Here is a 21,539-nt window from a genome sequence, read left to right as displayed (position 1 = left end):
ATGCAGACTGGGCCCTTGGTTCTTTGCTAAGTTGCCCACCTAGCCTGCCAGGTGTATTCTCTTTATTACACATCGTTAGTTTGACTACTGCCTATCTCTGTCACACACCTGAAATTCTTTTCTTAAGGGAAGACAAGAACCTGTTCCAGCCACCTCCAGTAACATAAAGAAAATGCTACAATGCAAGTAACAGAATTTAAATATAAATGATGATTTTCTATGGTGGTACTTCTCTATAAAATCCCAGAGTAAAGGCTAAAAATTAATGTTATTTAACTGGCAGACACTATCAGGATGTAGACTCAGAGTGTTCCTTCAGACCTCTATTAATTAATCAAACACAGGTCTGATATGCACAAAACAACTGGCTGCATGAGATCCAGAGAACAATACATAACTGACCCCAAGGTCTATGTGATATAGGCAGAGAGCCAGTAAGAGGGAGCTAAGGACTGCACCACCCATACTACACCCCCTTCCTTGGCAAACTCCATCCCCTTCCACAGCAATCTAACATGGCTTCAGGTTCAGCACACCCACTACCTATAATGTACCTGAACCTCATTTCCCATCATGCATCAGATGCCATGGTAATTCCTGTATTCCAACACATGCTCTGTAGCCACAAAGCATCAGACAACATGATGCTCCTAGAAATCATTGTGTAAAATGCAGTCCCAACTCAAGCTGCACCTCCTTTAAAGATTCAGTTAGGCCCTACACTGAGCACACACCTATCCTATTAAAGTATTACCTGCAATCTTATAAATTAAAATACTCCTTTTCTCCTGTGGTTTCCTGCATTCCCATTTGTGTACTTTGATTAATATTTAAATAAATCTTACATCCCTGCTCCACTTTATGTCTACTCCTTGAATTTTTTCATGCATGGAGGCAAGGGCTTAAAACAAAGCCATGGGGGGGGGGTGCCACAGTCTCTCTGTCCCCTGCATGACATGACAGCCTGAGAAATCACAATCAAAGTGTAAATTCCAAAGAAAATCCAGGATAGGATTGATCTGGTCTTTGTATAATTATTAGGATGTAGTACAAGAAACTACCCCAAAATACGGCACCTTGGTACACTCAGTATACTAAGCTGGAGAAAATTCAGAAAAACACAAAAACAAACCTCATCTGTTAGGTAGAAAGTCGGATATGAGCTTATGTGTGTGTGACAAAGGCCTAAAGAGTTGACATCTAGGTCCAGCATATGCATCTCAAAGTCATCCCCATAACCTTTCAAGGGCAGCCCAGTATCTGCACTTGAAACATCCTGCCCTGCCCCTTCTACCAGATAACCTGCCAGGTGGGGGTCCCCGCCCCTTCTGCCTGATAACCTTCCAGGTGCAGCCCAGTATCTGTACTTCAAAACATCCTGCCCCTGCCCCGGATCGTGATCTTCCAGGGGGTCCTGCCTATCCTTCCTCTAACCCAGGGCGACGCCAGCCAGGCTTCCTCCTGTCTGATAACTTCAAGGGGAAAACTCAGAAAGGAATATTTAGTATTTACATCCAATAAGTTGGGGAGGCAAGACCATCCCCTCCTCAACTGCCCCGGCCTCAACCGGATGGCACACTCAGCCCTCTGCCTCTATGCTGAGCCACCCGCCTGGCCTGGCCAGGTGTACTGTCTCTACTTAACCATGTAACCCCGCTCTCCCCCAGTTTGAGCAACTGGGCACTCTCCCTCAGGCCCATCCGTTCTGACGGATGTCCCTGCCCCAATAAACCTTGCTATTTGCTTTCCACTTACTCTCCGTCTCAGGCTTGAATTCTTTCTTGTGCGAAGACAAGAACCTTGCAGTTCTCTGGTAACCATCTGCCCACTCTCTCCTGCAGCAGGCCAGAGAACTGGGATTCTTCTTGCTCCCCTATCCTCTGAAGCAGGCCATACAAACCAGAATGCTCTGACTTTTTCCTCCTTAAAACAAGCCATGAAATCTAAGAAGGTCATACTCTAATCTTCTTCTTCCCTAAAGACCAAAAAGGGAGAAAATATTGCATAAGAGCTTCAATAAGAGTCTGAGTAGATGGGCATTACTAAGTTCCTCATAATCTATTATAATTAGATCATACCTTTTGTTCTCCATCCCTCAACATGACTGTCCAAAAACATACAAAGCTTTCCCTGAATCCTTGGGTCTTCATTTCTAAGGACACTTGTGTCATGTAATACTTACATTAAATAAATATATATACTTTTCTATTGTTAAACTGTCTTTTGTTACAGAGGTCTTAGCTAGTATCCTCACCATATTGGTGAGGAAAAGGTATTATTTTTTTCTCCCCTACAATTAAAAGCATTAAATTTAGAATGTAAACTCTTCAACCCTGATTCATATTTTAATAACTACAAGAAAGGAGTCAAGGCCGGCGCCCCAGCTCAATAGCTACTCCTCTGCCTGCAGCGCCAGCACACTGGGTTCTAGTCCCAGTCAGGGCACTGGATTCTGTCCCGGTTGCCCCTCTTCCAGGCCAGCTCTCTGCTGTGGCCCGGGAGTGCAGTGGAGGATGGCCCAAGTGCTTGGGCCCTGCACCCCATGGGAGACCAGGAGAGGCACCTGGCTCCTGGCTTCGGATCAGCGCAATGTGCTGGCCGCAGTGCACTGGACGTGGCGTCCATTAGAGGGTGAACCAACGGCAAAGGAAGACCTTTCTCTCTGTCTCTCTCTCTCACTGTCCACTCTGCCTGTCAAAAAAAAAAGGGGGGGGGGGTCAAAAGATCATTTACTTGGGTCAGTTTTAGATAAAGACCTGCTGTTCCTGTTTGCTGGCCTGGTAGCTACTGTGTGAGTTTGAAGCAAAAGTAGTCACAGAAGACACAAGAGAGTTCACTCAGCCTTGACCATGCAGTAGATATTGAAACACAGTCTGCCTTCTCAGTTTGCCTTCCTGGCTGATCTGGTGATCAGGTAACCCACTGTTTGCCTGAATGGTGGCACACATCTCTTTGATTAACAGGGTATTTAGGAACCTCTGTCTTTGTGTACAGACTCTTCAAAATTTCAAATCTTTTTTTTAAAGATTTATTTATTTATTTGAAAGTCAGAGTTATACAGAGAGGAGAGTTAGAGAGAGAGAGGTCTTCCATTTGATGGTTCACTCCCCAATTGGCTGCAACAGTGGGAACTGCACCAATCTGAAGCCAGGAGCCAGGAGCTTCTTTCGGGTGTCCCATGTGGGTGCAGGGGCCCAAGGACTTGGGCCATTTTCTACTGCTTTACCAGACCATAGCAGAGAGCTGGATTGGAAGAGGAGCAGCTGGGACTAGAACCAGCACCCATACGGGATGGTGGAGCTTCAGGCCAGGGCATTAATTCACTGAGCCACAGCGCCAGCCCAAAATTTCAAATCTTTCAGCAATAACTTATCAATGCAATGATTTTCCCCCAAGCAGGCTTGGAATTTTAAACAGAAATAGCAGTAAGCTCTTGATCTCTGTAGAAAGCTAGTGTCCTTGAATTTAGGAGATAGAGGGGGAAAAGAAAAGAACTGACCTGTAAGTACATCACAGACCATGAAGACTTCCAAAATCTTGCCTTAAACTAAGATGTTTTACTGATTTTTTTAAAAAAGATCAAAAATTATCTCTTGAGCCTTCAAGGATCATACTCATGTCACCTGGTGCTGGAGGTAGATATTGAACTGATTTAATGTGTACAGTCGGACACATTTTTAAAAAAACGATTGCCCTAATTTTACTTTTTACACAGCTCCTCTTATCAGTGTCTTTTCCATTCAGCTCCTGCTTCATATACAGGTGCTACCTAATGCTCTTGTTAAGTCATGTGCAATCAAGATGTGGCATGCTCATCCCCAAAACCTCAAGAGTCTTTGTTGTCTGCCCTGGACACCTTACTTCAGTGTTCTGTATATCACAATCTGTGTTACCACACCCTGTATCCTCCTTTGCCTTTATCAATAGACCTTGTGGAGTTCTCTGTTTTGGTTATCTCTGTCCAAAAGCCTCTGATTTTTTGTTCATTGTGGCATATCTTGAAGAAGAAGAGATACTTGGCTTTAAAACTCTAATGTATGATTGTTTGCCTTTGTGCAGAATACACTGGAAATCCTGAACCTAGCATTTCACCCAGAGAAGCATTTCACCCAACCATTAGGGAGGGGAAATAGAAAGGTTCCCAGCATTGACACAAAGCACAAGTAGACCCAAAGGGCACAGAATATCCTTCACCTATTTATTTTAGACCCAGTCACTTACCTAAGAAGCTGTTAACAAAGCTAGCCTTTGAAAATTGCTGAAGAAGAAAATTTTGGGTTTGCAATTACCTCCCCTCCCTGTTTCTTGACCTTGGTCTTCTCATGCAGGTCAATCCAGTTTCTCCAACCTCTTATCCCAGGTCTCACAATGGAACTGAGCTCCTACACAGTTCCTTGAATACTGATGCGAAATACCATCAGGTCCATTGCTAAAACTAAGTCATCAAATTGGTGGAACAGTGGGGCTGACCCTACAAGGTCCTTAACCAGCCGCTTTATAAGGTTCTAATGACCAGCCCCAGGAGGATATTTGCTTCTCCAATAAATAACATCTAGATGTTCAGTTTTTTTCTTAAAGGGTTTCTTTTCCAGGAATCTCAGACCTTGAACAAAAAGTAACTGCCACCTGCACAAGGAATCCAGATTGACTGGAGTCCATATTGCCATTACCAAAATTCCTGAAGGGACATATACTGCAGACCAATTAAAGGAGAGACATGAACAGAATCATGTCCAATCAGAAATTTGGACATGAGCTGAACATGCTAAGAACCTTCACCCCTAGGCCCTGGAGAGCCCCAGAATTAAGTGACAGCTGCCTGGCTCATGCTATACACTTTGCAGTAAATGCCTTCTTTCTTCCTCCTGATGTCAGTGATTGACTTTCAGCATATTGGACTAGCAGACTGTTTTTTGAGGGATCTGTAACAACTCTTCCAACCAGTCTTAGAAATTGTTGTATCAACAATATGGCTTAAGAGGCAGGTTGACCTGTTCAGTCTCAGCTCTAACATTCCCTAAGTTGCTCTAGGTGATCTGCTTAACCAGCTCACACTCAACTCCTACTTCTGAAGAATGAGCCTGACCAGTAGTTCCTCCGTGGCAAGATAACACTTTTGTATTGCAATCTGTGCAGTTCTGTTCAACTTCCTGTGCTCACTAGCTTCTTTCAGTTGAACATTAATGACTTCTACTCTCTCATCCTAATGAGACCAAGCAGACTCAGCCACATCACAAGTGTGTGGTGTGGGGTAGGGGGGAGCAGCAGCAGGAGTATTTGGTGTAGGACATAAAGATTCCTTTAAAAACTTGCAGAGAGGTTGACTTATTCAGAGGACATGATAACCAGTACAATGGGAGAAAAAAAAAAAGAAAGATACAAAGAACACTCGCACAGATTTGAAAAGAATAAAAATGAAGAGCCATGAAAATCATCATCCAACTTGGGTAAGAGGCAGTTAAATGCACGACAATGACTACTGAGTGTCCCTTTGGTTGCCATTCAGAAAAGACACAAATTTCCAGTGCTATCCTACCTCCCATTTTGGAGTGATAAATATGACCCCAGAAACTCTGGCTAGCAACATATACACACCCAAGCACGTGTCACAGTTACTCAGTATCTCATGGTTCTGAACACTCCTTGGAGCACCAGGAGACAAAGGTTGGTGTAATTTGTGGATGTTGATGATATGAAAGAAAAGCTATTTCTCCTATACAGTAACCAAGCATCCGATGAAATCATGCTAATCTGGTCATAGGAGCATTGTATTTTCATCCCAATCAGTCTACTTACAGCTGAAAGACTATAGTATGACACTTGCCTCTCAATCTTGGCCTCCTCCTCTGCCAAATGGTGATAAAACTGACTTCATTATCGTCTTGTAAGTGGATCAGAGATGTTAATTAAATGTGTAGGCACTATGCTTTTCCTTTTTACATTGTGAGCATCAGTGCAGCTCACCAGACACAAAGTTGCAAATTTTAAGCAAAGGCAGGAACTCTGAGGACTGGGAAAGATCTATTTCCTCCCTCTCCCTACACCCACAAGTTCATATAAGTTCTCCTACACAGCCAGATGTCATCTGGTAAGGAGAAGGGAGGGGGAGGAACTCTGAATTTACTGGAAAGACTCAATTTAAATGAAATCATTTCAAACAGGACTACATGACAATAGCATTAATAGGTACATTAAGTGTGCAATCTTATATGAGCTGACCCCAGGGAAGAGTTATGAATATATAGAAGATACTATCTCACTTGCCTTCCACATCAATTTCTAACACTGAAGATATTAAAGAAGGCCTCTAATACTGCAACTTTAAAATTCTACCATTAGTCAAAATACAGTGTTTCCAAAGGTGGAAATTCAGACACCAAATGGAACAGTAAGGAAGCATTGTTGAGCTAAGACTTTCTAGAGCTTTGGTTGGTGAAGTGTGGTTCATAAACCAATTTTAGCAGAACAGTTAGGAGCCCGTAAAAGATGCACATTCATGTTTTACTCCAGCCTTTCCCAATCAAAATCTGCTTTGTAACATGATTTTCCAGGAGGCTTCTATGCACATGACATTTCAGAAGTACTGTCTAGAGGGTCAGTATCCTTATGTTAGAAAAGGCATGAGGCTGTTCTCCATCCTTAATCAAACCCATATCACATTTAACATTCAATTTCCAAGATGATCACGTGTAAACCTAAAAGACAAAATATAAAGTGCTGTCCCCTTGTCTAGTATTGGCAAGTGTCTCAAACATTTTCTGAGAGAAATAAGAATGTATGCTTACTGTTCCATCACACTGGCCATCCTTAATCCTTAGATACATCCGGGCACTTTTCACACTTTCAAACATGCAAATCCCAGAGCTGATTTTATGCACTCTCCAGTAGGATTTTTCGGACTGATTTCCCACTCCTGTGCAGCTCCCATCAGGCTGAAGACATAGGGCCTGACACAGGCTTGTAGCAAGCAGAATCACAGCACTGTTAAGGAACACCCCCTGCAGAGCAACAAGCAGAACAGAAAGGCAGTGACAACAGGCTGAGTTTCCCTGGAGGGAGGCAGCTATATGGTGAACTCTTACAGAGGATATAGTGATCAGGATCCTATCAGAAGTTTGGCTTAAAATGAGAAAAATAATAATTATTATAATAATTTAGCTTCTATTCAAAGCTGAATAAAACTAAAGGAGGTTGATTTATATCCATCATTATTTATTAAGATTTTAAGGTTAAGGATCAAAAGTTACTAGGATTTATTTTTAAAGATACAAATCAAATGTTTCTTTTAAGGAAGTTACAATCGCTATAAATAAACAATTTTAAAATTAATATAAAGCAGAATGAATTAAAGAGAATGCTTTTATTATGAATTATGGAATACACTCTATGGATATGTGGATAGTTGAAAATATGTACATAGAAATTAGTGAAAGAGATAGTACATGCAACTAAGGAATACTTAAGTAAATCTTACGTGATTTTTAACTAAAAAAGAAATGCAAAGCTCTTGGAAGTTAATTAGAATCTACTAACACTGTCAAGAAATGGATGAAAGAAAAATATCAAATCAAAAAGACAAAATACAAATGGTGAATAAATGAAAGGTAATCCACACTAGTTAAAGTAAAAAGCTACAACTGGATGTTTATTCTTCTAGAAAACAGCCAAAGGTTTTATCTTTCAGGATTATTATTGAACATGGTGGTCAATGAGATGGATATTTTCTTAAAATGTTAAAAGGAAGTAGGTAGCAAAATTTAACCCAAGAGGTCTGACTGTTGCATCAGCTTCTGAGAAACAACCACTAATCCCTTAGAATATGCCTAATAGGAGTGATTTTGTTTACCTGCGGGTCTTGAGCCAGCCAGGTAGAAACAATATGACCTAGGGAGGGGGCTTTGGATCACAAGATGTCAACATAATACAGGCTACGCAGGCTGCTAAGTAGATCTGCGGAGCTGGAAGCACCCGCAAGCCACCGGCCCCTGTCTCATGTGTAATTCTCTCTTACTTGCCAATCAGAATGCTGCCTTTCCTGGGATGCTTGTTTCATTGGGATGTGGGAGGAAAATACCATGTAAATATGCATACTGGGCTCTATGTGGAATTTTATGGAGCATCATAAAACTTTCTGGTAGCTTTATGACTGTGGAGACACCCCTCCAAGCTCATAAAAGAGGCCAACAACTGGATGTAGCTCCCTCTTCTGCCGGTGACCACAAGTGGAGAAGGTACTAACAACACTCTTGCTCTCTCCATTGCCCCTCCGCAACTTCCCCTCCTGGGCCCACTTCTAACTCATTATGGGTCTCTCTCTGTGTGGCGCAACCCATGCTCACGTGTGTGTGTGTTTCTCATCTTTTAAATAAATGCTATCACTTTGTGTGTACCTTATACATGTCTGTACTTGGAATGCTGCTCTAAGTAGAAGGCAGGGCCCTGGGAATAATTAGTATCTCCACTTGCCACACAAACTGACTGCCTGATAGGTGCTTAGAGCCTAAGCCACATGGACCCCCCTACATGACAGAATCCCAATAAAGATTCTGGACACCAAGGCTCGGGTGAGGTTCCCTCCTTGTCAATACTCAGCGTACACCATAACACATCAATGCTGAGGAAGTAACTGTGTCCTGTCTGCATAGGAGAGGGAAAATGGAAGCTCCACGGTGGTGTTTTCCCTAGACTCGCCCCAAGTGTCTCCTGGCTCAGCAGATCTTAATTTGTATCCTTTGTCAGAAGCAATTACTGAGAGTATAACAACTTTTGATGTCCTTATGGTACAATATTAACTCCTGGTAGTGGTCTCAAAGGTCCCCATGCCTATGGCTTGTGTCAATGAAAGTGGTTCCCTTTGAGGTGCCTTTCTCTGAAGGGAGGAGAGAACCTCCACTTTGACTATGACCGTGTCTAAACAAGATAAGAGTCGGAGAACTCAAGGGGCTTCCATAGCCTTGGAAACTCATAACTGGTGCATAGGGAGATTACTGATGCCATAAACAGGAGTGTCAATTGGTAAAGTCAACAACAGGAGTCACTGTGCACTTACTCCTCATGTAGGATCTCGGTCCTTAACGTGCTGTACACTGAGGCTTAATGCTATAACGAGTACTCAAACAGTATATTTCACTTTGTGTTTCTATGGGGGTGCAAACGACTGAAATCTTTACTTAATGTACACTAAACTGATCTTCTGTAAAAAAAAAAAAAATTATCAATTCCCAACTTGACTCTCACTGGGATTAAACATGACAATAGGTCTGATCTGATTTCATCATCATTTAAAAAAAATCATCTATTATTTTTCACTTTATGTTTCTGTGTGGGAGCAAACCGTTGAAATACTTACTTAAGGTATACTAAGCTGATCTTCTGTATATTAAGATAATCGAAAATGAATCTTGATGTGAATGGAAGGGGAGAGGGAGTGGGAAAGGGGAGGGTTGTTGATGGGAGGGACGGTATGGGGGGGGAAGCCATTGTAACCCATGAGTCGTACTTTGGAAATTTATATTCATTAAATAAAAGATAAAAAAAAAAAAAAAAAAAAAAAAAAAAAAAAAAAAAAAAATTCAAGAGAAAAAAAAAAAAAAAAAAAAAAAAAAAAAAAGAAAGTGGTTCCCTTTAATTTCATAGTTGGCTTAACTTGAACAGATATTGTTACATTGCTGGCAACCACTGGCTTGTGGGGGGTGAACGACAGCATGTTCCTGGAGTCTTAAAAGTTTTATATTCTGACCTGTAAGTTCAATTTCTAATTTTCTAAGCTAAGAAAATAACAGATATGATCAAAAGCATATGCGCAAGTACATATTGCAATATCACATGTGCAAGTGTCAAAATGAAGAAAATAAATGTTCAACAACAAAAATTACATAAGTACATATATACCTCCATATGTTTGAGTATTATTTTATTAACTTATTTATCTGAAAGGCAGAATGACAGAGGGAGAAACACATATACACATAAACACACACAGAAAGAGAGAGAGAGAGAGATCTTCCAGAACATTTTTTTCATTAACTCATTTATTTGAAAGGCAGGATGATAGAATGAGAGAGAGAATCTTCCATTCAATGGTTCACTGGTTTACTGGTTCAAATGGCTGCAATGTTTGGGGCCAGTCCAGGCCAAAACCAGAAGCCAAGAAATCCATCCATGTCTCCCAGGAGGGTGCAGGGGCCCAAGCACTTGGGCCATCTTCTACTGCCTCCCCAAGAATATTAGTAGGGAGCTGGACTGGAAGCAGAGCATCCAGGGCTCAAACCAGTTGGCTCCTATATGGGATGGAAGTGTCATGAACGGAGGCTTAACCTACTGCACTACAATGTCGGCCACAGTGTTTAATATTATTGAATAACATACTAAGATTTAAAATCATGATGTTTCAAAAAACAATGTGAAGAAATGTTTATTATATAGGAAGTTCAAGAAGTTTTAAAGATATATAAGCTGTGGTTGGAATCATGGCCTACCATTTAATAACTATGCTATACTAACCAAGACTCTTAATTTCCCTGGAAATCTTTCTCTTCTTAAAAATACAGATAAGTCAGTATTTTTATGATTAAATTTAATCTTGTATGCAAAATATCTGGCTCAAAATAGACAAGCTTACAAATTAGAATTATACTAATATGATAATAATATGCCAATATCACAAATACTATAAAAAGGGAAGTGTAAGTATTATTAAATTATCATGCATGCATAACACTCAAAAGGGTATAAATTTTAATTGTCAAGAGAGTCAAAATATATATTTGTTTGATTCTCAAATAAAAGATTCTCGAACTGTTTATTAAGAATCCTCACATCTGTAGTTTCTACTTCCGAATTCAATTTGATATAGAATGTTACATCTATCACAGTTTCATTATGGCTAACACACAGTTTCACTGTGGCTAATATGAGGTCCCTATTGCCTTTCAAAGTCCAAGTAAACAATGTTAGTAGGCATCTCTGCCATCTAGTGGAAAGAAATTTTATTACTGCATTATGACACAATCCAAGAATTTAACAGGCTAAAGAAAGTAGATATTTAACAATATAATTGTTATTGACTTAACTCCACTTTACCTTCACAAAAATCACAAATTCTTTTGAAAGGTCTGCAAAGCCTGTTGATTGATCAGCTGTTTTGGTATGATGATCAAAAGAAACCATGTCACCAGGAACCCTTGCTGATTGAAGAAGTGCACAGCGGTTGGGCTGATAAAGCACCCTTAGCTCAGTGGCAGCTGCACCACTAGCCTGAAAGAAAATGAGAAAAAGAAAAAGAAAAAAAATCACTGAATTAGCAAGATAAAACAGTTAAATTTAAAATGTCATAATGTTATGTGTATGTACAGGTCTACTTCCCTGTCTAGAATTCTTGTATTATTTACACAATCTCATGATTTTGTAATTTAGTTGCTTTTATTCCCTATAGCCTTGGTTTCAAGGACTTTCTTCTCTTGATTTCTCAGAACCCACGGCAGATTGTTGGGTAGTAATCTCTAGTAGCAGAACAATTTAACAACATGTTAATTTTTGTTTTATCATTATTCATGTTACATTTCTTCTTTTTTAAATGTTTAAAATTTATTTGAGACTAAAAATTGAGGGGCAGGCATCTGGTGAGCAGCTAATGCTTACATCCCGTAATGCCTACACCTCATTCAGAATCCCTAAATTCAAGTACCAGCTCTGCTTTTGATCCAACTTCCTGCCAATATGTACCCTGGGGAGGCAGAAGGTGATAGTTCAAGCAGTTTGGATCCCTGCTGCCCACACGGGACATTCAGACAGAGATGTGGGCTGCAGCCTTTGGTTTGGTCCAGCCCCAGCTAATGGGGGCATTTGAAGAGTGAACCAGAGGATAGAAGATTCTCATTCTCTCTCTGTCTCTCTCTCTTTCAATTAAATAAAGTTAGAATCATGGTTAACATTTTTTCTTTCAAAAGATTAATGGGTAGGCATTTGACCTAGCAGTTAAGATCTTCTATCACATATTGGAGTGCGAGTCTGAGTCCTGACTCTGCTTCCCATTATATTATCGAGCTAATGCACACCCTAGGAGGTAGCAGGTGATGGATAAACTGGTTGAGTCACTGCCACCTATATGAAAAACTTGATCCAGTGTGTGACTTCTAAGCACTTGGAGAGTGAACCAATAGACAGGAGGTCTATGTGTGGGTGTTGGGAATGGGTGAATTCTCCCTGACCTTTAAAACTTAATTAATTAATTAAGCAACTTGAGGAAGTTACACTACAGATAGCCATTCTTGGTTTAAGAAGGTTTGAGGTTCTATCTCACCCCTTCTTAGTTCTCCAGAGAGTCAGTGGCTCTTGAATGCTTGGACTCAAGACTTTAGATGTATCAAGCTCAGTGAAGTTCCATTGGCAAATATGACAACAGAGCAACAGAGCTGTTTACCTCCAATAAAGCACGTGACACCAGTGACCAGTGTAGACCAATGTTTTAAAGGCTCTCATCAGATACTCTGAAGACCCATACCAGGCCTAACAAGATGCAGCTCAAATAAATAAGATTGAATCTCTCACTAACCCAGAACAACCTAGTGGGATAGGAGCAGCTTAAAAGTATAATTAATTTGATTTTCATGGCCAGCGCCGCAGCTCACAAGGCTAATCCTCCGCCTTGTGGCGCCGGCACACCGGGTTCTAGACCCGGTTGGGGCACCGGATTCTGTCCCGGTTGCCCCTCTTCCAGACCAGCTCTCTGCTGTGGCCAGGGAGTGCAGTGGAGGATGGCCCAAGTACTTGGGCCCTGCACCCGCATGGGAGACCAGGAGAAGTACCTGGCTCCTGCCATGGGATCAATGCGGTGCGCCGGCCACAGCGCGCCAGCCACGGCGGCCATTGGAGGGTGAACCAACGGCAAAGGAAGACCTTTCTCTCTGTCTCTCTCTCTCACTGTCCACTCTGCCTGTCAAAAAAAATAAATAAATAAAAAAATTTAAAAAAAATATATAATTAATTTGATTTTTATAAAAATATGTTAAGAGTGAATCCTTGAATGCTTAATTCAAAAGAGTAGATTCCATAACGAACACATTCATATTTATTAAGCATTTACTACAAGCAGATTCTGCATTGATCACAATGTGCTTCAAAATACAGTACAGGGTATGTTACAAAGTTCAGAGCAGAGTAAAGGCTTCACAGGAAGGTTGACTAATTAATCATTTGGCCTAAATTACGTAAGTTTTTTTTAATAATTTTTATCCTTAATGTAACACACTATGAGTTAAAATTATTATATAATATTGTATAACACTATATAAGGAAGCCAAAATATGCATCAGATTACTTGTGTTTAATTCCTGCTTCCATACTTGCTACCTTATGACCCTGGGCAACTTAGTCCTTCTATACTTCATGTTCCTCTTCTATTAAACATGAATAATGATGGATTCTATCATAGAGAAGATTTAAGGCTTAAATACTAAAATACATATTAAGCATTTAAAACAGGACATGAGTGGCCTCATTTTATGAAGCAGATAACATGCATGCATTTGAAAGACACATTCAAATATTAAAAGCTGCTTTTCAAATCTAGACTAAGCAACATAAAGCAAAATTAAGCAATAAAATGACTGTTTTTTCTAATGATATAGTACCTAAAAGGACCATAAATATGTCAGTCTGCTTTTAGAAGATCATTATAATTTTGGATGTAGCACAGAATTCAACTTTTTCTTGTCTAAATTTCAGGACCATTCGTGCATCAGAATCTTAAAAACTGATCAAATAAAACAGAACAATTAAAAGTATAAATAGAAGCTAAAAGAAAATACAATTTGATACTTTTATAAAAGTATATTATGCAAAAATATATCATATATAGATGAAATGCTATTGATAAATGATGAAGAGAAAATTTACTGCTCACCATTCCAGTGACAAGGCCATTATCAAGAGCAAGAGAAAGATGTCTCATCTCATGACTTTGGAAAATGCATGTGTTTCCTTTGTTGAAAATGACATCAAAGAAACCTAGAAAAACATTTTTTAAGTATTAGCAAGTAATTCATGATTTTAAAGCTTTTTTTCTTCTTCAATTATATACTAAAATGTGCTAATAATACATTTTAAGATAGTTCACAAATGTTTTTAATTAGTCCAAAGACAAAATTCTTCTACAGAGAGTTGAGAGAGTGTTCAGATTGCAGAAATTTGTAATATAATGTGTATACTTGTTTGTATTTCTTCTGCATATGTATGACGTATTTGAACAAAATGATTGTAAAAATAAATGATTACTTTAACCATGCCTTATTTAATTTCCTAATGAGTTGCCTCTGAGTGTTGTACATACATGGATTATACAATTATATAGCATAAGAAACACAATAAACATAATATAGAATCTGCAAAATGACTGAATGGTACCAAACTTAGATTTTCTAAAATGAATCAACCTTCCTTACCATGATCAACACAGCCCTTTTTTTACAAGCTCAAAACTTCGAACTTAGCAAATATATACCAAATAAAACATTATTATGGTAGCTCTTGGGTAATTTAGATTTCTTAACTTCCAATTATTAACATGAAATTATTCATATACTTGCTTTAATTATCCACCTTATTGTAATCTGCCTATTCATCTAGCATTAACAGATATGATTAATGAATTCTATCTTTATCTTTTTATTGCAACTAATTATATGGGTAAATATTTTCAGTTAGGAATCAGTTCTGATGCAAACAACTCCAAAGTTTAAAAAAACTTCACTGTGTAGTTCAGCAATCATATATTTATTTAAAGTCATACCTCAAATAAAAGGTTACTTTGGAGGGAAAAATTTTTTTTAAATAAAAAAAATTTAAAAAACTTATGGATACAGAAAAAGAAGTGTTAAGTTGGAATTTTATAGCAATTGGTGACTACATGAAGAAACTGAAGTGTCACTATGTTCCTAAATCTGTATATATGAAATATATGAAACTTGTATGATTAAATAAAATTTAAAAAAAAAAGAAATTGGAAAGGAACAAAATAAATGAGCTATCAATGCATCTCAAGAACCTAGAAAGACAACAACAAACCAAACTCTAATGTAGTAGGAGGAAAGATATATTTAAATTAGAAAAGAGATTTAAAAAATTGAAACAAAAAAATATGGAAGGTCAGTGAAATGAAAAGCTGATTTTCTGAAAAAAAATTAACAAAATTGGTAAAAAAAAATTGGCCCAACATACAAAAAAAGAGGAAGACCCATATCAATAAAATTAAAGATGAAAAAGAAAATGTAACAATAGCTACCACAGAAATAAAAAGAATCATAAGAGATTACTACAGTGTGTTGTAAGCCTACAAATTGGTAAACCTAGAAGAAATGTATAGATTTCTCAGACACATACAACCTAACAAAATTGAGTCATGGAGACATAGAAACTTAAACAAACCAATAATCAGGATGGAAATTGAATCTGTAATAAAGACCCTCTCAAAAAAGAAAAGCCCACAACCAACCAGCTTCACTGCTGAATTCTACCAGACATTTAAAGAACTAATTCAATTCTTCTCAAGCTATTCACAACAACTGGAAGGGAGAGGCTCCTCTCAACCTCCTTCTATGAAATCTATATCACCTTAATTCCTAAACCAGAAGAAGATACAATAGAGAAAGAGAACTATAGACCAATACCTCTGATGAGTATAGATGCAAAAATCCTCAACAAAATGTTAGCTAATCGAATTCAACAACACATCAGAAAGATCATTCACCTGGACCAATTTGGATTTATTCCTGGTATGTAGGGATGGTTCAACAATCACAAATCAAAGTGATGCATCACATTAACAAACTAAAGACCAAAAACCATATGGTTATCTCAGTAGATGCATAGAAAGAATTTGATAAAATAGAACATCCTTTCATGATGAAAACTCTAAGCAAAATGGGTATAGAAGGCACATTCCCCAATACAATCAAGGCAATTTATGAAAAACCTACAGCCAGCATCCTACTGAATGGGGAAAAAGCTTGAAAAGCTGGAAGAATTCCCCCTAATATCCAGAACCAGACAAGGATGTCCACTCTCACCATTGCTGATCAGTATAGTCCTGGAAGTTTTAGCCAAAGCCATTAGGAAAGAAAAAGGAATCAAATGGATACAAATTGGAAAAGAGAAATTCAAACTATCTCTATCTGCAGATGACATGATTTTATACATAGGGGATCCAAAAGATTCCACTGAAAGACTATCGGAAATCACAAAAGAGTTTTGTAAACTGGCAGGATATAAAATCAACACACAAAAATCAATAGCATTTGTATTCACAGAAAATGCTATGGCTGAGAAAGAACTTAAGGTCAATCCCATTCAAATAGCTACAAAAAAATTAAATACATTGGAATAAATTTATCCAAGGATGTCAAAGTCCCTATGATGAAAATTACAAACATTAAAAAAAAAGAAGACATTAAAAATGAAAAAATCTTCCATGTTCATGGATTGGAAGAATCAACATCATCAATATGTCCATACTTCCAAAAGTAATTTACAGATTCAACATGATCTGAATCAAAATACCAAGGACATTCTTTACAGATCTAGAAAAAAATGATGCTAAAATTCATGTGGAAACTCAAGAGATACCAAATAGCTAAAGCAATCTTATACAACAAAAACAAAGCTGGTAGACCACAATACCTGATTGAAGACATACAACAGGGCAGTTATAATCAAAACAGCCTGGTATTGGCACAAAAACAAATGGATAGACCAATGGAACAGAATAGAAATGCCATGGAAAGACAAGACTCTGTGGGAAGAAAAAAACCCTACACGGAGTATCTCTGCGAGCCTCAGAGGAAAGGAAGGGTAATCAAAGAAGGAGGCACTCTTCTCTGAAGGGAGAGGAGAACATCTCTTTGCTTATGCCCGTGTCCAAATAACGATGGAGCCTATGGTCACAAAAGGCCTCCATAGCCCTGGCAGTCCACGACAAGAGCCTCGGATGATCACTGATGTTATAAAAAAAAAAAAGTGTTAATTGTTAAAGGAACAACAATAGTCACTGTGCACTTGCTCCCCAGGTAGGACCTCTGTCCCTATTGAATTGCAATATAAGAATCGACTGCAAATTCTCTCCCCAAACTATACTCTATATGTTGTGTGTGGTCATGGGGTCAAATTGTTGAAATCTATGATTAGCATAGAGATGGTCTTCTCTATATAAAGTCGTACTAAAAATGATCCATAATGAAGGAGATGGGAGAGAGAATGGAAGGCGGGAAGGGAGCGGGGTGGGGGACATGGGGGAAAGAACCACTATATTCTTAAAATTGTATCTATGTAAAAATTCATTCATTAAATAAATAAAAAAAGAATAGAAATTCCAGAAATCAATCCACACATCTATAACCAACTTATCTTTGATAAAGAAGTTAAAATCAATCCTTGGAAAAAGGATAGTCTCTACAACAAACAGTGCTGAAAAAACCGGATCTCTGCATGCAGAAGTGTAAAAATAGATCCTGGAACCGGGGGCGGAGCCAAGATGGCGGAATAGTGAGGGCGCGCACCGATAGTCCGGGAAAATTTAGTTTAATAAAAGGGGAGTTAACGGTAGCCTCAGAAAAAAGAACCAGGAAAATATTGCAGACGAAACTCTTCTGGATCCAGTGGGCGTGAATCGGAGGACCTACTGGGAGAACAAGGTCGCCCACCGCGCGCGAAAGCCGAGCCGCAGGACCGAGCCGTGGGACCGAGCCGCGGAAGCCGAGCCGCGGGACTGAGCTGCGCAACCTGCAGGGTCTGCGCGCAAGTGCTCGAAGGGGAGTGCAACAGCGGGGAGACTTGGGACGTCCAGGGCTCCGAGTCCACACATCAGCGCTTGAAGGGGAGCAGACCTGCGTGGAGAGTGTGGGAGCCCACAGTTCGGGACACCAGCGGCAGACTCAACACACCAGCGCTGGAACGCGAGGTGAGCCGAACCTCAATAACCCGAGACACTGGCAGGCAAGCAGAGAGAGGAGACTAGAGGGAACGACCCCCGGGGGGGGGGGGACTTCACCAAGTTAACTGGAAGAGAGAGAGAGGGAAAAAAAAAAAGGTGACTGGTACGGACACGGGTTTCTCTCTCTCCGCTCACCTCTCAAGGGCGAGCAAGACAAAGAGCAGGCGCCATCTTGGACATACGTCATAAGCAGAGCAACCTCAGGTCTGCACCGGCCCTGAGCCTAGCAGAAAAACCTGACTCTGGGCGGGGCGAATTAACAGGAGATTAGAACCTAGTAAATTTGTGGTGCTACTGAACTGAGACTGTGAAAAAAGAGACGGTGGGGGAGAGAACTCACGGAATTCACGTGAGCACTCTCCAGAGACGCTACAATTCCGTAACTTTGGCAACCCAGTGGGAGACTGAAGGAGAATTTGAGCCCACTCCGAGGGCCGAACAGATTCCCTGTGTGGTCCTTGGGAAAGAGCTTCCGATCTCTGGCTCCTGTGGGTATATCATTTGCCTGCTAACTACCTCCAACTTCGTTCAGCTGTGCAGAATAACTTCCCTTTTGAATCAAAAAAAAAAAGAGAGAGAGAGAGAGAGAGAGAGGTTTACCACGCCCAACCTGGGAGTGTCACCTTTGGCACACCAAACAGAGCTCTCAGGCCACACCCATCTCAAGCCCTAAGGCTCCATCAAAAACAGATAGTCCACTTAATCTAGAGTCATAGTATAACAAGAAAAAGCACCACAGTGAAGAAACCAAATATCTCCAATATGACAAATAACAAACGCAAAAACCAAGGTAATAAAAACAAGGAAGTCACCATGAAGCCCTCAAATGAAAAAGACACCCCAATTCAAGATTATGAGGATGATGACATAGAAGAAATGCAAGAAGCAGATCTCAAAAAATTGATAAGAACATTAAGAAGTTCTCAAAAACAAATTCTTGAACTACAGAAATCCTTAATGGACAAGATAGAAAATCTCTCTCGTGAAAATGAAATATTAAGGAGGAATCAAAATGAAACGAAACAACTAGTACAACAGGAAACTGGGATAGTGACTGAAGTGAAGAATTCAATAGATCAAATGAAAAACACAATAGAGAGCCTTACAAACAGAATGGGAGAAGCAGAAGAGAGAATATCGGACTTAGAAGACAGAGAACAGGAAAGGATGCAGTCAGACCAAAGAAAAGAAGAGGAAATTAGAAATCTAAAACATATTGTCGGGAATCTTCAGGATACTATTAAAAAAACCAACATTCGGGTTCTAGGAGTTCCTGAAGGCATGGAGAGGGAGAAAGGATTAGAAGGCCTTTTTAGTGAGATATTAGCAGAAAATTTCCCAGGTTTGGAGAAGGACAGAGAAATCCTAGTACAGGAAGCTCACAGAACCCCTAATAAACACGACCAAAAGAGATCCTCACCACGACACGTTGTAATTAAACTCTCCACAGTGAAACATAAAGAAAAGATCCTAAAATGTGCAAGAGAGAAACATCAGATTACTCTCAGAGGATCTCCAATCAGACTCACAGCTGACTTCTCATCAGAAACTCTACAAGCTAGGAGGGAATGGCGAGATATAGCCCAGGTACTAAGAGAGAACAACTGCCAGCCCAGAATATTATATCCTGCAAAGCTATCATTTGTGAATGAAGGTGAAATAAAGACTTTTCATAACAAACAGAAATTGAAAGAATTTGTTGCCACTCGTCCAGCCCTGCAAAAGATGCTTAAAGATGTGTTACACACAGAAACAAAGAAACACGGTCATCAATATGAAAGAAGGTAAAGGAAGGAAACCAAGGAAGGAAAGCTCACAGCAAAAGATCACAGGGAATTCAAAGCATATATTAGAACTTATCTTTGGCAAATGGCAGGGCAAAGTTACCACTTATCATTAGTCACATTGAACGTGAATGGCCTGAACTGTCCAGTTAAAAGACACCGTTTGGCTGATTGGGTTAAGGAACAAAACCCATCTATTTGCTGCTTACAAGAAACACATCTTTCCAACAAAGATCCATACAGACTGAAAGTGAAAGGCTGGAAAAAGATATACCATGCCAACAGAAATGAAAAAAGAGCAGGCGTAGCCATCTTAATATCAGACACCATAAACTTTACCACAAAAACCGTTAAGAGAGACAAAGAGGGACACTACATAATGATTAAGGGATCAATTCAACAGGAAGATATAACAATTATCAATGTATATGCACCTAACTACAGGGCACCGGTTTATCTAAAAGATTTGTTAACGGACTTAAAGGGAGACTTAGACCCCAATACAATAGTACTGGGGGACTTCAATACTCCACTCTCAGAAATAGACAGATCAATAGGACAGAAGATCAACAAGGATACAGTAGATTTAAACGACACTATAGCCCAAATGGATCTAACAGATATATACAGAACTTTCAATCCTACAGCTAAAGATTTTACATTCTTCTCAGCAGTACATGGAACCTTCTCTAGGATTGACTACATACTAGGCCATAAAGCAAGTCTCAGCAAATTCAAAAGAATTAGAATTATACCATGCAGCTTCTCAGACCATAAAGGAATGAAGTTGGAAATGAACAACTCAGGAATCCCTAGAGCATATGCAAACACATGGAGATTGAACAACATGCTCCTGAATGAACAATGGGTCATAGAAGAAATCAAAAGAGAAATCAAAAACTTTCTGGAAGTAAATGAGGATAACAGCACAACATACCAAAACTTATGGGACGCAGCAAAAGCAGTGTTAAGAGGGAAGTTTATATCAATAGGTGCCTACATCAAGAAATTGGAAAGGCACCAAATAGATGAGCTTTCAATTCACCTCAAGGATCTAGAAAACCTACAGCAAACCAGATCCAAATCTAGTAGGAGAAGAGAAATAATTAAAATCAGAGAAGAAATCAACAGGATTGAATCAAGAAAAACATTACAAAAAATCAGCCAAACGAGGAGCTGGTTTTTTGAAAAAATAAACAAAATTGACACCCCATTGGCCCAACTAAATAAAAAAAGAAAAGACCCAAATCAATAAAATCAGAGATGAAAAAGGAAACGTAACAACAGACACCACAGAAATAAAAAGAATCATCAGAAATTACTACAAGGACTTGTATGCCAGCAAACAGGGAAACCTATCAGAAATGGATACATTCCTGGACACATGCAACATACCTAAATTGAACCAGGAAGATATCGAAAACCTAAACAGACCCATAACTGAGACAGAAATTGAAACAATAATAAAGGCCCTCCCAACAAAGAAAAGCCCAGGACCAGATGGATTCACTGCTGAATTCTACCAGACATTTAAAGAAGAACTAACTCCAATTCTTCTCAAACTATTCAGAACAATTGAAGAAGAGGGAATCCTCCCAAATTCTTTCTATGAAGCCAGCATCACCTTAATTCCTAAGCCGGAAAAAGATGCAGCACTGAAACAGAATTACAGACCAATATCCCTGATGAACATAGATGCAAAAATCCTCAATAAAATTCTCGCCAATAGAATGCAACAACACATCAGAAAGATCATCCACCCAGACCAAGTG

General features: G+C 39.4%; 1 protein-coding gene across 6 annotated transcripts in view; it reads right to left on the bottom strand.

Moving 5' to 3' along the window:
- RP1 (RP1 axonemal microtubule associated) overlaps positions 1–21,539 on the bottom strand; it is a 376,321-nt gene that overhangs the window by 188,918 nt on the left and 165,864 nt on the right. For all 6 annotated transcript variants that reach the window (XR_016235656.1, XM_089335241.1, XM_089335243.1 and 3 more), the window contains exons 13-15: positions 13,904–14,007; positions 11,083–11,256; positions 6,786–6,998 (exon numbers count right to left, since the gene is read on the bottom strand). Coding sequence is in view for 5 of the 6 variants with exons in the window: in XM_089335241.1 (XP_089191367.1) it covers positions 6,786–6,998; positions 11,083–11,256; positions 13,904–14,007 (491 nt within the window). In the remaining variant the exon portion in view is untranslated. The remainder of the gene's footprint in view (positions 1–6,785; positions 6,999–11,082; positions 11,257–13,903; positions 14,008–21,539) is intronic.

Source organism: Oryctolagus cuniculus, chromosome 6 (assembly GCF_051225735.1).
Source record: "Oryctolagus cuniculus isolate XC-2025 breed Fujian yellow rabbit chromosome 6, ASM5122573v1, whole genome shotgun sequence".
Classification (NCBI taxonomy): domain Eukaryota; kingdom Metazoa; phylum Chordata; class Mammalia; order Lagomorpha; family Leporidae; genus Oryctolagus; species Oryctolagus cuniculus.
This window is presented reverse-complemented; position numbering and strand designations above follow the sequence as displayed.